General features: G+C 40.4%; 1 protein-coding gene across 3 annotated transcripts in view; it reads left to right on the forward strand.

Annotated features, from left to right (window-relative positions):
- Window positions 1-11,467, forward strand: part of tmem104 (transmembrane protein 104) — a 102,915-nt gene extending 91,448 nt beyond the window's left edge. For 2 of the 3 annotated variants that reach the window (XM_062050315.1, XM_062050316.1), the window contains one exon: window positions 8,329-11,467. In XM_062050315.1, coding sequence (XP_061906299.1) covers window positions 8,329-9,092 — 764 coding nt within the window. In that variant the 3' untranslated portion in view covers window positions 9,093-11,467. The remainder of the gene's footprint in view (window positions 1-8,328) is intronic. The other variant, XR_009826513.1, reaches the window with a different exon arrangement.
- The last annotated feature ends 5,930 nt before the right edge of the window (window positions 11,468-17,397 follow it).

A 17,397-nucleotide genomic window follows, 5' to 3' on the forward strand; every position in this document is an offset into this window, starting at 1 on the left:
AATTTGTAACACCGTTGATTTTAATTCATTATTATTTTTTGAACAATGACAGTTTAAAAACAACAACACTAAAATCATTGGGGATCCAAAAGGGCCCCACTCATAAAAGTGTTAAAATTAAGTCATACATTAAAAAAAAAAAAAGTTTTACTTTCAACATTTAAATCTCTAAATCATCTTCAGATCTATCCATTGATTATAAGTGTTTTGTTTGTTTGTTTGTTTGTTTGTTTTATGCTCTTTTTGGCAAATTATTTTTTTTTATATGGCAAACACACAAAATATGCAATATTTTCACCCCAAAATATTTCAAAGTGGAATATTTCAAGTAATTGGAGCGTTGAAAAGGTCAATAATTCATAACATTGATTTTGATTCATTATTTAAGCAATGACAGTTTAAAAGAAAAAATAAAGCTTGCATTGCAGCTTTGTGTTATAAGAGTCAACATTGCAACTTTTTCTTGTTACAATTCACCCGTTTAGTCTTTTATTCCACTTTGTTGTTGTAATAGTATTTTCGAAATGTGGCACGGGCAGTTATAAATTTAGCTGCGGGCGGCAAATGGTCCCCTGGCCGCACTTCAGACACCCCTGCTTTAGCAAATGTCCACCTTCGCCTCTGCTGTCCCAATACATTTGTCTTCATTGTGTGCTTGAGAAGGCCAGATGAAGGCTGATTGCTTGTGGAGGTTGTCGGGTCTCTGGTGGCCTTAAGCGTGAAACCATGAAGTATGGTCCTCTGGTCTTAATGAAGCGAACGCCTCTTCTTGGAGGTCTTGAACAATTCCATTTAGAGGAAACCTCAGAGGTGTGATGAAGGTTGAGCATCACCATGAAGATGATCCCCTTCACACTTCACTCTGCACCATCTTCTGTGATTAGTCTCTGTTGAATCAATGTTGACCTGTGTACCTACAGCAAGACAAGTTCAAGTTCCAGATGCATTTTGCACTTTGAGACTTTTGGACTTTGACTGCCTTCTTTTTGTGTTTATCACTTCTCACCACAAGGAGGCAGTATCCTGAGATTGCTATGATATGCTGTAATGTCCTCCATGTGGTTTGTAGATTAAAATTGAACATTTGTCCTTCTAAAGAGACGCTTGTTTCACCCCCTTCCAAACGTGCACAGTTGCACTTGAGATGACTCCTGCCTGTAAATGGAGGCCACACTTCCTCCAAACACTCCCTGGAGCTTTGAGAGCGTCTGCTATTAGTTTGTTTGCTAGCAGCAGCCGTGAGACCTCTTCTCCTGAGAGGGCTCTTAAATCCCAGCATGACCCCACAGCTCTCGGCCCCCTTCAAGGTCACCCACAGCCTGGTGCAACACAATTTAAATCACAACATCACACTTACCTGATCCTCAGGTGTGCCTCTTACACGCACGCTCAATTCACTCTGAGTGATAACCACAGAGTAAGAGTGATAGCTGAGAGAGTGAGTGATGGCGAGAGTGAGCGAGTGAGTGAGTGAGTGAGTGAGTGAGTGATAGCAAGAGTGAGCGAGTGAGTGATGGCTGCAGAGAGTGAGTGATAGAGCGAGCAAGTGAGCGATCACAAGAGTAAGTGATGACAAGAGTAGGTGAGTGATGGCGAGAGAGAGAGAGCGATAGAGAGAGCGTGTGCGAGTAATAGCAAGAGACCAATCGCGAATGTGAGAAAGTAAGTGATGGCGAGAGAGAGAGTGTGGATGAGTGATAGCAAGAGAGTGAGTGAGTGAGAGTGAGTAATAGCTAGAGAGAGATTGAGTGAGTGAATGATAGCAAGAGTGAGTGAGTTAATGATAGCAAGAGTGAGTGAGTGAATGATAGCGAGAGTGAGTGATAGCAAGAGTGAATGATAGTGAGCGTGAGTGAGTGAATGATAGCAAGAGTGAATGATAGTGAGAGTGAGTGAATGATAGCGAGAGTTAGTAATAGCGAGAGAGCGATTGAGGGGGTAAGTAAATGATAGCATGAGAGCAAGAGTGAGTGAGTGATAGTGAGAGAGAAAGATTGTGTGAGTAAGTGAGAGTGTGAGAGCGTGAGCAGGTGAGAGAGTGAGGGATAGAGGGAGAGTGTTAGAGGGACAGTGATTGATGGAGAGAGAGTGATAGAGGGAGAGTGAGAAAGTGATATGGGAGAGTGATAGAGGGAGAGTGATTAGGAGTGATAGAGGGAGAAAGTGATATGGGAGAGTGAAAGAGGGAGACGGATAGAGGGAGAGTGAGAAAGTGTTATGGGAGAGTGTTAGAGGGAGAGTGATAGAGTGAGAATGTGATATGGGAGAGTGATAGAGGGAGAGTGAGAATGTGATATGGGAAAATGATAGAGGGAGAGTGATAGAGGGAAATTGATAGCGCGTAACATAGGGAGAGTGATAGAGGGAGAGGGAGAAAGTGATAGAGGGAGAGAGAGAGTGATAGAGGGAGAGAGCGAAAGTGATAGAGGGAGGGCGAGAGAGGAAGAGTGATAGAGAGGGAGAGTGATTGATAGAGAATGATAGAGGGAGAGGGATAGTGTGATAGGAGGGTGGGAGAGGAAGAGTGATAGAGAGGTAGAGTGAGAGAGGCAGAGTGATAGAGAGGGAGAGTGATAGAGGGAGCTAGAGAGTGATAGTGAGGAGATTCATCACAGCTCCACCTGCTGGACCTGCTGGGTCACTGCACCACTTGGCCCCAATGCAAGTAATGACAAAGTAAAACGGCTTTTTAATTTGAAAAGCTTCCTCGTGTGTGTGTGTGAGTGCTCCTTTGTTGTAGTTTTAGGAAAGCAGTTAAGTAGTAGAATAGAATAGTACTTTATTGTCATTGTACAAATGGTTGTGTAGTACTACTAATCCATCAACTCATGTCTATAAAATCATGATTACCGTATTTCCTTGAATAGCCGCAGGGGCGTTAATTAATTTAAAACCTCCTGTCACACCTGCGTTTACCGGAAACCGGCGGGATGGCCGTGCATGCGGTAATTATTTTAAAACCTCTTCTCACTCCGGCGTTTACCAAAAGGAATCCATAAAATTTAGGCGTGCGCTTTGAGTGTGATGTAAGCATACCATCATGAAAAGCACATTTAATTAAAAAAACGTTATTATGGTCTTACCTGTACTTATAAATGGAGTCCATTTGCAGCTCCTTCTGACCAAAAGCATCGATAACTTGTTTATAGAAGTCTTCCTTATTTTCTTTCTTCAGTTTTAAAAGTCTCTGTTTCGATGGAGATATTCCTTTAATTATTACATCCAGCTTCGATTGAAAGTCCAGTTTAGAAAACTGTTTTATTTTAGATACCGGTATGAAATCCTTGTTAAAAGAAAAAAAAATCTCTTGCTGCGTGTGTTCACTTCTTCTGCAGTACCGGAAGTCGCAAGAAGGATCACTAGCGCGGCAGCGCCCTCTACCACCAGGAGGCGGGAGTCATTTAATGACTTATACAGTATTTCACACACGCAGCTACGGTATATTAATAAAACATAGCTGCTTACTGTTCTCTTTAGCATACTGTACCGGTATTCAATAGCTTGGACCTTAAATCCTACTGAAAAGCTCTTTATCTTTTTTCCTTTGTGCGATTGTAAACTACTGAAAGCAGCTTCCTTTTTTTTTTCTTTTTTTTTTTTTTTAAAGTTTTATTTATACATTTCAACATTTCAACAATCAAATAAGTACAAAAGTAGTACAAAACAGTACAAAAAGAATACAAAGCAGCGCCAGGGGGTTATAAATTCAAAGTAACTAAAATAGAATGCAAAAAAACATATATATAATATAAACAAAGTGCAAAGCCATAGGCTCACTCAATCTGAAAGCAGCTTCCTCCATTTTGAAAATGAGGACAGATGCGTCACTCGTGACGTAACGAATTTGACCCGGTGGAAGTTCTAGCCATATGTTAAATATTTTGCGAAACGAGTTTGACCCGGCGAAAATTATAGACATGCGATAATAAAATTAATATTTTGCGAAACGAATTTGATCCAGCTTCAATAATAAACCGGCGATAAGGCCAAGCATGCGTTAATTATTTTGAAAAACGAGTTTGACCCGGCAGTAATTCTAGACGTGCGAATACTATATTCCCTGCGCCAATTCAAGGAAATACGGTAATTATGTTTATTAGATAGTAACCTTCCTACACAACCATTGTTTAAAAACCATCTGGTGTCTAATGTTGTCTTTAAAGTTATTTACTGCAATAAAACTCAGTGATAGTTATATTTATGCACAGTAAAATACCAATGGCCGACTCAAGTAGCAGTAATTAAAACGTCACTGTCAAAATAAAAGTGATATTGTAAGAAGAATATGGTTTTACTCAATAAAATAAAAAAAGGGCAGACTCAAGTAGCAGTCATTATACATATATTGTAAATAATCAGATTGAGATGAAGAATAAAACATAAATGCTTCTAATTGTACTCACACGTGTGAGTGTCTTTATTTCCTACATGCGTACGTGTCCTTGAACGCCACCTCAACCTTTAACCTGTTGTGACAAATTTACAGGAACAGGAAGTAGAACCCATAATTGTCATGTGACCTCACTAATTAGACATTCACCTGCAGTTTTACTACATCTCATCATAATCCTGTCTATTATGTTTATGCTGTCGTTTATGACCACCATCATTCCTGTTGTTCCTTTACTGTTTTATGTCCTGCTCACAACTAACATGTTAGATACCGTCATTTCATATTTCTACTTCCTGTTGTTGATACTTTGTATTATAAACATGTCAGACACACACTTATACAAATTTATACTTTGTACCTATACTATATACTTTTACTTTACCATATATCTTTATACTGCACTATGTACTTATACTATACAATTATAATATAATATATACTTATACTTTACCATATATTTATACTGTACTATGTACTTATACTATATTATTTACTTATACTATACCAGTGGTTCTCAAATAGGGGTACTTGAAGGTATGCCAAGGGGTACGTGAGATTTTTTTTAAATGTCTGTCAAAAAGAACTGTGAAAAGAAATGCAACAATGCAATATTCAGTGTTGACAGCTAGATTTTTGGTGGACATGTTCCATAAATATTGATGTTAAAGATTTTTTTTTTTGTGAATAAATGTTTAGAATTAAGTTCATGAATCCAGATGGATCTCTATTACAATCCCCAAAGAGGGCACTTTAAGTTGATGATTACTTCTATGTGTAGAAATCTTTATTTATAATTGAATCACTTGTTTATTTTTCAACAAGTTTTTAGTTCTTTTTATATTTTTTTCCAAATAGTTAAAGAAAGACCACAACAAATGAGCAATATTTTGCACTGTTACACAATTTAATAAATCAGAAACTGATGACATAGTGCTGTATTTTACTTCTTTATCTCTTTTTTTCAACCAAAAATGCTTTGCTCTGATTAGGGGGTACTTGAATGAAAAAAAATGTTCACAGGGAGTACATCACTGAAAAAAGGTTGAGAACCACTGTACTAGACCATATATGTATGTACTTATACTATAAACTTATACTATACTATGTACTTATACTATACTATGTACTTAAAACATATTATATACTTACACTGTACTATGTACTTATACTATACTTTATACTTATACTATATTATGTACCTATACTATACTATATACTTGTACTATACTATCTACTTATTGTATACTATCTACTCATACAAATACTATACTTTATACTTACACTATACTGTGTACTTATACTTGACTATCTGCTTATACTATAAAATATACCTCTACTATACTGTGTACTTATACTATACTATATTCTTATACTATACCATACATTTATACTATACTATCTACTTATACTATGCACTTATACTATACTATATACTTATACTATACCATATATTTATACTATGCTATGTACTTATATTCAGTGCTTATACTATACTACGTATTTATATTATATTATATTATACTATACTGTCTACTTTTACAATACTATCTACTTATGGTATACTATATACATATACTATACTTTATACTTTTACTATACCATATATTTATATGTACTTATACTATATACTTATACTATAGTATGTACTTATACTATACACTATACTTATACTATATATACGTATTACTTATACTATACGATACTATACTATATACTTATACTATGCCATATACTTATACCATCCTCTGTACTTATACTATATACTTATACTATACCATATACTTATACTATATTTTATATGCTTATACTATACTATATACTTTCTCAAATGTAATACTTAGACTTTGTTAAGTATACTGTGTACACTGTGTACTTTTAACAGTAAAATACTCCTCACCTTTTTCTTCTTCCTCCTTGGCTACTTCTTGTCTTCCTTAGTGTTCTAGAAGAGTGAGTACTTTGAACAGTTTCCTGTACAACAAACCATCAAGCAAGACCACATCAAGTTATTAAAAGTATAAAAGTCTCACATTCTTTTTCTTCTTCTGACGACGACTCTCTTTCTTTATGTGCTCACTTCCACTTTGAGGTGTTCACCGTGAGAAGTATGTGAAAATGCAGTACTGGATGTTGTACAAACCCCGTTTCCATATGAGTTGGGAATTGTGTTAGATGTAAATATAAACGGAATACAATGATTTGCAAATCATTTTCAACCCATATTCAGTTGAATATGCTACAAAGACAACATATTTGATGTTCAAACTGATAAACTTTTTTTTTTTTTTGCAAATAATCATTAACTTTAGAATTTGATGCCAGCAACACGTGACAAAGAAGTTGGGAAAGGTGGCAATAAATACTGATAAAGTTGAGGAATGCTCATCAAACACTTATTTGGAACATCCCACAGGTGTGCAGGCTAATTGGGAACAGGTGGGTGCCATGATTGGGTATAAAAACAGCTTCCCAAAAAATGCTCAGTCTTTCACAAGAAAGGATGCGTGAGCAAATAGTCAAACAGCTTAAGAACAACGTTTCTCAAAGTGCAATTGCAAGAAATTTAGGGATTTCAACATCTACGGTCCATAATATCATCAAAAGGTTCAGAGAATCTGGAGAAATCACTGCACGTAAGCGGCATGGCCGGAAACCAACATTGAATGACCGTGACCTTCGATCCCTCAGACGGCACTGAATCAAAAACCAACATCAATCTCTAAAGGATATCACCACATGGGCTCAGGAACACTTCAGAAAACCACTGTCACTAAATACAGTTGGTCGCTACATCTGTAAGTGCAAGTTAAAGCTCTACTATGCAAAGCGAAAGCCGTTTATCAACAACATCCAGAAACGCTGCCGGCTTCTCTGGGCCCGAGATCATCTAAGATGGACTCATGCAAAGTGGAAAAGTGTTCTGTGGTCTGACAAGTCCACATTTCAAATTGTTTTTGGAAATATTCGACATCGTGTCATCCAGACCAAAGGGGAAGCGAACCATCCAGACTGTTATCGACGCAAAGTTGAAAAGCCAGCATCTGTGATGGTATGGGGGTGTATTAGTGCCCAAGGCATGGGTAACTTACACATCTGGGAAGGCACCATTAATGCTGAAAGCTACATACAGGTTTTGGAACAACATATGCTGCCATCTAAGCGCCGTCTTTTTCATGGACGCCCCTGCTTATTTCAGCAAGACAATGCCAAGCCACATTCAGCACGTGTTACAACAGCGTGGCTTCGTAAAAAAAAAGTGCGGGTACTTTCCTGGCCCGCTTGCAGTCCAGACCTGTCTCCCATTGAAAATGTGTGGCGCGTTATGAAGCGTAAAATACGACAGCGGAGACCCCGGACTGTTGAACGACTGAAGCTCTACATAAAACAAGAATGGGAAAGAATTCCACTTTCAAAGCTTCAACAATTAGTTTCCTCAGTTCCCAATCGTTTATTGAGTGTTGTTAAAAGAAAAGGTGATGTAACACAGTGCCATGAAATTCTAAGTTAATTATTTGAAGAAAAAAAAAAAAGTTTATGAGTTTGAACGTCAAATATCTTGTCTTTGTAGTGCAGTCAATTGAATGTGGGTTGAAAAGGATTTGCAAATCATTGTATTCCGTTTATATTTACATCTAACACAATTTCCCAACTCATAATGAAACAGGGTTTGTACTTGCTGTAAGACAGTGTGCAGTGAAGGACACTCAATAGTCGCCATCTTGGCTACGTAGCAAAAGGGGAGGGACTAACCGGAGTGGTTGCAATTGACCATGAAAAAGGAGAGAAGAAGAAGGTGAATATATTGTCGGTCATTTCCAGGAAGTGCACAAGGACAGTAGTAGTTCTACTTTGGGACAGTGTACACGGTATACTTCTTGAAGTATTCCGTTCGCATGGTTAGGTTGTCACGTCCAGGTCTTGTTTTGTGTTCCCAGCGTTCACCATGATGATCATCTTGGCGCTGATCCGCATCAGCAAAGGCGCCGGCGAGGGCCGGCCGCCCGCCGCCTCGCTGTCAGGCGTGCCCAACCTGTTGGGCGTGTGCGTGTACTCCTTCATGTGTCAGCACTCGCTGCCCTCGCTGGTCACGCCCATCTCGGACAAGAAGCGCGTGGGCGTGCTGGTGCTGGCCGACTACGTGCTCATCCTGGCCTTCTACCTGCTGCTGTCCTTCACCGCCATCTTCTGCTTCGACAACTCGCTGCTGCACGACATGTACACGCTGGACTTCACCGACAACTGCGAGGTGCTGGACGTGCCTTTCCTGCGCTACTTCCTGGGCCTCTTCCCAGTCTTCACCATCAGCACCAACTTCCCCATCATCGCCGTCACGCTGCGCAACAACTGGAAGACGCTGTTTCACCGCGACGGCGGCACCTACCCGTGGGTGGTGGACCGCGTGGTTTTCCCGCTCATCACCCTGGTGCCGCCCGTCCTGGTGGCCTTCTGCACCCACAACCTGGAGACCATGGTGGGCATCACAGGCGCCTACGCCGGCACGGGCATTCAGTACGTGGTGCCGGCGCTCCTGGTGCACTACGCCCGGCGCCACGTGGAGCCCGTCATGGGCCGCGACGCCATCAACAAGCACCGCTCGCCCTTCCGCCACGCCGTGTGGGTGTGGTTTGTGGTGCTGTGGGCCGTCTTCTGCCTCATGTTCGTCACGGCCAACATCATCCTGACCGACGCCAAGAAGTGACCGCACGTCCGCGCGCGGAACCTCATTCTGGGCCAGGAAGGACCACAGTTTCCAAAGTTTTCATATCTGCTGGATTGTGGCCTCACAAATTGTTGACCTTGACACTTTCACAGCGGATCTGGGTTAGTTTTAGCCTCATTCTTGTGAGAATCCTGCGTGGGACTGAAGCATTAAGGCAGGGGCGCCCAAAGTTTTTCCACTGACGGCCATAGACTGACAAATCAAAGGATGCGGTGGCCATTTTGGTAGTTTTCTCCTTTAAAACCAGTACAATATGTAGATTTTTTTTTCCAAAGAACGAGAAAATGCAATTTCATTAAAAATTTCGGAGGCATGCTGAAGAGCCAAAGCAGAAATGAAATGCTAACAGTTAGCAAGCTGGCCAGATAGCGTCAGTTAACAAAAAACATGAGCAAAATGAACTAAAAAAGCTAACATGCTAATAGTACTATGCTAACATGCTAACAAGAGCATGATTACAGTTAGCATAAGTGAAATACCAAAATATGACACTGCGGTGTATACCTGATAAATTAACTAAAATATATGTCTCATGCTAAAATGCTCATTGTAACCTGCGTCAAGTACCAAAATATATTACTCTGAGGTGTGTACCTGAAAATGTTGTTTAAAAATGCCAGCCTGCTAACATTAGTATGCATCAAGTGCCAAAATATGACTGAGATGTATACCTACAAAATTAACCAACAAAAAGCTAACATTACTAACGTTGGCATGCTAACAGGAATCATTTGTTAAGTAATAAAATATCTGACAGAGGTGTAAACCAACATTTGCAAAAATGCTAGCATGCTAATATTGGCATGCATCAAGTACCAAATAATGACTGAGGTGTATACCTAAAAAATTTGCTAAAAAAAATAAAAACTGGCATACTAAAGTTAGCATGCTAACAGGTATAATTCAATTCGTCAAGTAACAAAATATTTGACGCTAAGGTGTATACCAGCAAAATTAGCAAAAATGCTAGCATGCTAACATTGGCATGCATTAAGTACCAAAATATGACTGAGGTGTTTACCTACAAAATTAACTTAAAAAAAAGGTGGCATACTAACGTTAGCATGCTAACAGGTATCATTAGTCAAGTAACAAAACATTTGACACTGAGGTGTATATATACCTACAAAATTAGCAAAAAAGCTAGCATGCTGATATTAAAATGCTAACAATTGTATTAAAAAAAAAAAATTAGCTACGTGCCACAAATGACCCCCGGGCCGCACTTTGGACACCCCTGCATTCAGGACTGGGCGTTGCTTCATTTATCCAGGACTAGCTGCAGTGTGCCCAAACAACCACCAGGTAGCATCTGTGAGCAGATAATAACATATCATCTCTTTCTCTTTCGGACTTGTCATGTCGGTAGTGCATTCTTCTTGAAGTGAGTGTGCGGTAAAAACTAACCCAGACCCTCTGTAGACATAAATAAACGACTTTTTAGGCGGGTAGAAGATGGCGGGTGTGGACCAAAACACCCGCCAAGAGTTTCAGGACCTGGACTAGAGCCAAAGGACCAAGATGAGCACAATATTAGGAACAGCTGAGACTCTTTGGGAAGTGATTGGAGGTGTAACTAATCAATAATCAATAACTTAGTCCTCCTGAGAGTGATGACATCATTTATGTGAGAAAGTGGGCGATGACGTCACTAGGAGTGAGAGACGCTCTTTAAAGAAAGGACGACAGACACCCTGAAGAAGATGATGATGATGAAGATGATGATTCTAAAACGTGCCTTTTGATGTGCTCCTTATCTTTTCATAACCCTGACAATCCCGACCAATAACCGCCGCTCTTTGTGTCATGTGACTCCACTTCAAAGCTTTGCTGCCTCAATCGTTTTTTTTTTATAATGAAAGTTTGAAAAAAAAAAGTTCATTAAAGTAAAATTTCATCTTCATGTCTTCGCTTTCATCTTTTTCCTCCATGTGTTGCCATGACTACACGTGACAACATCCACTAGAGAACATTTTTAGAGAAAACTGACGTGTGGAAATGTGGAGTGACAGAAAAAGTGGGAATTTAAATCAGATTGAAACTTGTTATTTTGAATGTTTTGATGCTGGAATGATGGATGTGCCAATACGGCCTTGATGCTGCCAATATCAATCATCCCTGAGTGAGATACTGATCACATGTATTAACTGTTAATGTTTTATTGTATTTGTCCTGTGTGCTATTGACAGTGTAACAAGAAGGGGATAAACGGTAGAAATGGATGGAATATCAACACAATATTTTATTATTTTTATATTTATTTTTTATTACTCACTTTTCCTTATTTTTTGTTTACATACAAATGTCTGATCAAGGCAAACTCAATAGTACAAAATAAAGTGCGATACAAGCAGTCCTGCAGCGTGTTTACTTGTGTGTGATGTGTGATACAAGCGGTCCTGCAACGTGTATACTTGTGTATGATGTCATGTGCGATACAAGCGGTCCTGCAGTGTGACTACATGTGCGATACAAGCGGTCCTGCAGCGTGTTTACTTGTGTGTGATATCATGTGCAATAACAGCAGTCCTGCAGTTTGTTTACTTGTGTGTGATGTCCTGTGATACAAGCAGTCCTGCAGTGCTTACTTGTGTGTGATATCATATGAGATAACAGCAGTCCTGCAGTGTGTTTACTTGTATGTGATATGTGCGATACAAGCAGTCCTGCAGCGTGTTTACTTGTGCGTGATATCATGTGCGATACAAGCAGTTCTGTAGCGTGTTTATTTGTGTGTGATTACATGTACGATACAAGTAGTCCTGCAGCGTGTTTACATGTGTGTGATATCATGTGCGATACAAGCAGTCCTGCAGCGTGTTTACTTGTGTGTGATGTGTGATACAAGCGGTCCTGCAACGTGTTTACTTGTGTATGATGTCATGTGCGATACAAGCGGTCCTGCAGTGTGACTACATGTGCGATACAAGCGGTCCTGCAGCGTGTTAACTTGTGTGTGATATCATGTGCAATAACAGCAGTCCTGCAGTTTGTTTACTTGTGTGTGATGTCCTGTGATACAAGCAGTCCTGCAGTGCTTACTTGTGTGTGATATCATATGAGATAATAGCAGTCCTGCAGTGTGTTTACTTGTATGTGATATGTGCGATACAAGCAGTCCTGCAGCGTGTTTACTTGTGCGTGATATCATGTGCGATACAAGCAGTCCTGAAGCGTGTTTATTTGTGTGTGATTACATGTGCGATACAAGTAGTCCTGCAGCGTGTTTACATGTGTGTGATATCATGTGCGATACAAGCAGTCCTGCAGCTTGTTTACTTGTGTGTGATATCATATGAGATAACAGCAGTCCTGCGGTGTGTTTACTTGTATCTGATATCATGTGTGATACGAGCAGTCCTACAGCGTGTTTACGTGTGTGTGATATCATGTGCAATACAAGCAGTCCTGCAGCTTGCTTACTTGTGTGTGATGTCCTGTTATACAAGCAGTCCTGCAGTGTGTTTACTTGTGTGTGATATCATATGAGATACCAGCAGTCCTGCAGTGTGTTTACTTGTATGTAATATCATGTGCAATATAAACAGTCCTGCTGTGTGTTTACTTGTCTGTGATATCATGTGTGATACAAGAGTCCTGCAGCGTGTTTACTTGTGCGTGATATCATGTGTGATACAAGCAGTCCTGCAGCGTGTTTACTTGTGCGTGATATCATGTGTGATACGAGCAGTCCTGCCGCGTGTTTACATGTGTGTGATACCATATGCGATACGAGCAGTCCTGCAGCGTGTTTACTTGCGTGTGGCATCATGTGCGATACAAGCAGTCCTGCAGTGTGTTTACTTGTGTGCGATATCATATGAGATAACAGCAGTCCTGCAGCGTGTTTACTAGTGTGTGACATCATGTGCAATACAAGCAGACTTGCAGCATGTTCAGTTGTGTGTGAGATCATGTGCAATACGAGCAGTCCTGCAGTGTGTTTACATGTGTGTGATATCAGGTGCGATAACAGCAGTCCTGCAGCTTGTTTACTTGTGTGTGACGTCCTGTGATACGAGCAGTCCGGCAGCGTGTTTACTTGTGTGCGATATCATATGAGATAACAGCAGTCCTGCAGCGTGTTTACTAGTGTGTGACATCATGTGCAATACAAGCAGACTTGCAGCATGTTCAGTTGTGTGTGAGATCATGTGCAATACGAGCAGTCCTGCAGTGTGTTTACATGTGTGTGATATCAGGTGCGATAACAGCAGTCCTGCAGCTTGTTTACTTGTGTGTGACGTCCTGTGATACGAGCAGTCCGGCAGCGTGTTTACTTGTGTGCGATATCATATGAGATAACAGCAGTCCTGCAGCGTGTTTACTAGTGTGTGACATCATGTGCAATACAAGCAGACTTGCAGCATGTTCAGTTGTGTGTGAGATCATGTGCAATACGAGCAGTCCTGCAGTGTGTTTACATGTGTGTGATATCAGGTGCGATAACAGCAGTCCTGCAGCTTGTTTACTTGTGTGTGACGTCCTGTGATACGAGCAGTCCGGCAGCGTGTTCACTTGTGCGTGATATCATGTGCGATACAAGCAGTCCTGCAGCGTGTTTACTTGTACAAAGCTGGACAGAGATAACATCTAAATGTCCTCCAATAAGCACACTATTTCTTCTATTTTAGTCAATTCATTTACAAAAGGTAAACATGCTAGGCTGTAGGGTACGAGGAGTTAGCAGCTACACAACAACTAAGCACACAATAGCACACAAGCTAGACATACGTAATAATCATTGAACAACATTGCTGTTATTTCATGGATTCTTCCTGTTTCTTATCTTTGTTAGCTTCAGTTAGTTAGCATCTTGTTTATTAATATTCTTTTATTGATGTTTGCTCTCTTCTCGCCTCCTTTCTCCTAAAGATTTTCACCTTTATGTGGAAGAAAGGCACCTCAGGGTCACGTAGCGAGGCGGCCGCAGACCCTTTGTAAACTTTTTTCAACACTTCCGCGCATCAGACGCCTCATTAGCATTTAGCATCGCTTCAAAGGTGAAGAGATGTCAGCGTAAAGAGCAAACTGATAAGTCTGCAAAGTTTCACCAGGTCCAATATTGGATGTCGCCATGCAGTCAGAGGCGTCCGTGTTCTCGCTCGTTAACGCCGCGCTATCATGGAAACAACATGACAGTCATTTGACTCTCCCTTCATTAGCCGACTGTTCGCTCGGAAATGTCTTCCTGTGTCACCTTGACACGCCATGTTTGCTCTAATGATTGTAGAATAATTGTATCTAAGTTATCACAATACTTTGTGTTACATTGAGTTCCCGGCGAGAGGACAAAAGCTGTCTTTAATCCTACCAATCAAAAGGCTTGTAAAACTCTACTGTGTACGATGGGAAGCAACATGAAGGTGTTCTGTTTCTTTCGTGTATTGTAATCAACAGAAAGATATTGTCTTGACCCAAGAACTACAAAAGCGAAGAGGAAGCAGGACCAGACTCCCCTCCAGGCACAGCTTCTTTGAACTGTTGTACGACCTTTTCTGTGAACTGTTTACGATCTTTTCTTTTGAACTGTTGTAATCAAAGGCGATGGCTGTTTACGACCCACGCCCCTTAGAAACAGCTGTTGCCATGTAATCAGGGAAAGTCCAAATAAGAGGTGGCGTACAATCTTTCGCCACCTGTGCAAAAGGTACAGTGTCCAGGCGTCTCTCCTCAAATTGAGCCAAATTTAATTCTGTCTCTGTTTAATTCTTTGCTTCTTGTCTTGTTTAATAGATGTCATCAGTGTTTGAACCTGACACGTACACCTCAGAAACATATAACTTGGTACTTGAGAATATAAGCAACAATATTTTACAAAATACTGTATTATAAATCAAATATAATACAAATAAAAAATAGATATTCTATTAAAACACTATATTAGGAACCTCAAAACATTATTTTGAAAAATTAAAATATTAAAAATATTACAACTATAATAAAAATAAAAAAAAATATCAGAAACATATATTTTTTTTAAACTTTGAAAACATCAAATAAAAAATAATTCCAAGACACTAACATTAATATATAACATAAAAAACTCAAACATATTTATTAGAAACAGTAACAAATTATTACAAATAAAAATACTACATAAAAAACAAAGATAAATATTAGAAATGTTAGAAAAATTAAACACTGCGATGAGGTGGCGACTTGTCCAGGGTGTACCCCGCCTTCCGCCCGATTGTAGCTGAGATAGGCTCCAGCGCCCCCCGCGACCCCGAAGGGAATAAGCGGTAGAAAATGGATGGATGGATGGAAAAATTAAACGCGTAAAAACATTAAAATATTCAAAATATTAGAATTAAAAAATACATGCATTTGAAGTAGTTACTACTCGTAGTACTAGTACTAGTAAACTGCTCTCATGTTGGTGTAGATCAGAGGTCTTCAACAGGGGGTCCGTGAGCCCTAGTGGGTCAGCACAGGTACTGCAGGGAGATTGAGACATCTTGATGACATCATCTTAAGGAGTACATTTATTTGCGTATTAATTTCACGGACGCATCACAATGTTCACGTTCCCTTCAACAACAACACACTAAGCATCATGTAGCAGTATTGCTAAGTGCTAAATAAGAAATACAAACTATGGACACAATAAAACAATCACTCACTGTACAATGTCTGCTCTCACTGGGATGCTTATATCTTCCAGGTTATATGAAGAATGAATCATAATCCTCACAAAGGTAGCGCAAACGAACCTCTTTTCGTGTCTTTCTCGCCATCTCCGGGTCTAAGTTGGGTGTCAAAGTTGGCCAACTTCTCAGTGTATGTCCACAACCTTCTACTATCCAGGTGAGTGGCATGATTTATAATCTAGAATAATCTTTCACCAACTCAGAGGCGATGCAGCAGCTCAGTGTGTTAATATAGCAGCATAAGCTTGTTGGCACTCTGTAATTAATGCGCCACTAAAAGTAGTTCCTCTGTGTTAGCACTTATCCTAACAATATCGCTAATACTTGAGTAATATGCAGAGTATTGTTGGTGCTTTTTGGATGTTTTGAGAGGGCTTTTTTGGCGCAACAGTGTGCTCTTATTAGCTGGATTGTTATCCACCTCCTACTTGCCATAGTTTACGATTTAGAATGCATAAAAAAAAAGGAAAAACATTTGTGTTCTTGTCTTACATAATAATTGTGAATGATAAAAAAGTGCAGTTGCCCTTTTAAGAAAGATTGATCCCAACATAGTGGCGTACCTAAGGAAGTGTCCAGCTGATGAAGTGTTTTCACGCTGAAAAGTCTTCCTCTGCTATTTTGGGAACGGATGTTTGGCAACAAGATGAAGATGAGGAAGATGAAGCTGCTGTGAATTAATGTTTTCCATCACCGTCGCGGCGGGAGAGTCCAGACGGCGGCTCGCCTTCATCTCCGCTCCATCGGGGTTTTGGTGCTAATTGTGTGTGTGTGTGTGTGTGTGTGTGTGTGTGTGTGTGTGTGTGTGTGTGTGTGTGTGTGTGTGTGTGTGTGTGTGTGTTTGGAGATCTCAGCTGTTTTGAAGGACGTTTTGGTTGACCTCTGTGACCTTGGACACGTGTGCACGTGAAGGTGAAGCGGCCATGATTGTTTCTCAGTCCGCGTCACGACGAGATTGGAACACTGATTGATGACCCTTGACGGCAATGTAGCCCGCACACACACACAAACACACACGCACACACACACACACACACACGCTTCATTGTGGGTTAAAGCCTTGAAGAGTCCGGGCTTGAAGTTGCCGCCAGGGTTGAGTGAGGAGGTCACATGCGTCCATCACCGCTCGCCTGCACCGACGCGACGTAACGCCAGCCAACACGCACGCCAGCTGTTAGGACGACTACGCAAAGAAGCTCTCGTACTTCCGTACCTCTGCCAGGCGCTAAGAGTAGGAAGTTTTGCTTGGTCAGCAAAAGGACCAAGCCAATGAGCGGAGGATGCAGATCCAGCAGTTGGCGCCGTGTTCAAAAAAACTTTGCTGTGTGACTCGGAGAAACGTTTAGGATGGTTGTTGTGCATTGATTGGCATGCTAGCTAGTTAGCACACGTTGGCACAAGATGGCACACGTTGACACAAGTTAGCACAAGATGGCACACGTTGACACAAGTTAGATAAAGTTGGCGCAAGTTGACAAATTATTAGCACAAGTTGACATAAATTATTATAAACAAGTTGGCACAAGTTAGCAGAAGATGGCCCAAGTTGGCATAAGATGTCTAAGATGGCACAAGTTAGCACAAGATGTCCAAGATGGCACAAGTTAGCAGAAGATGGCCCAAGTTGGCAT

This window comes from Entelurus aequoreus, linkage group LG06 (assembly GCF_033978785.1).
Source record: "Entelurus aequoreus isolate RoL-2023_Sb linkage group LG06, RoL_Eaeq_v1.1, whole genome shotgun sequence".
NCBI classification, from domain to species: domain Eukaryota; kingdom Metazoa; phylum Chordata; class Actinopteri; order Syngnathiformes; family Syngnathidae; genus Entelurus; species Entelurus aequoreus.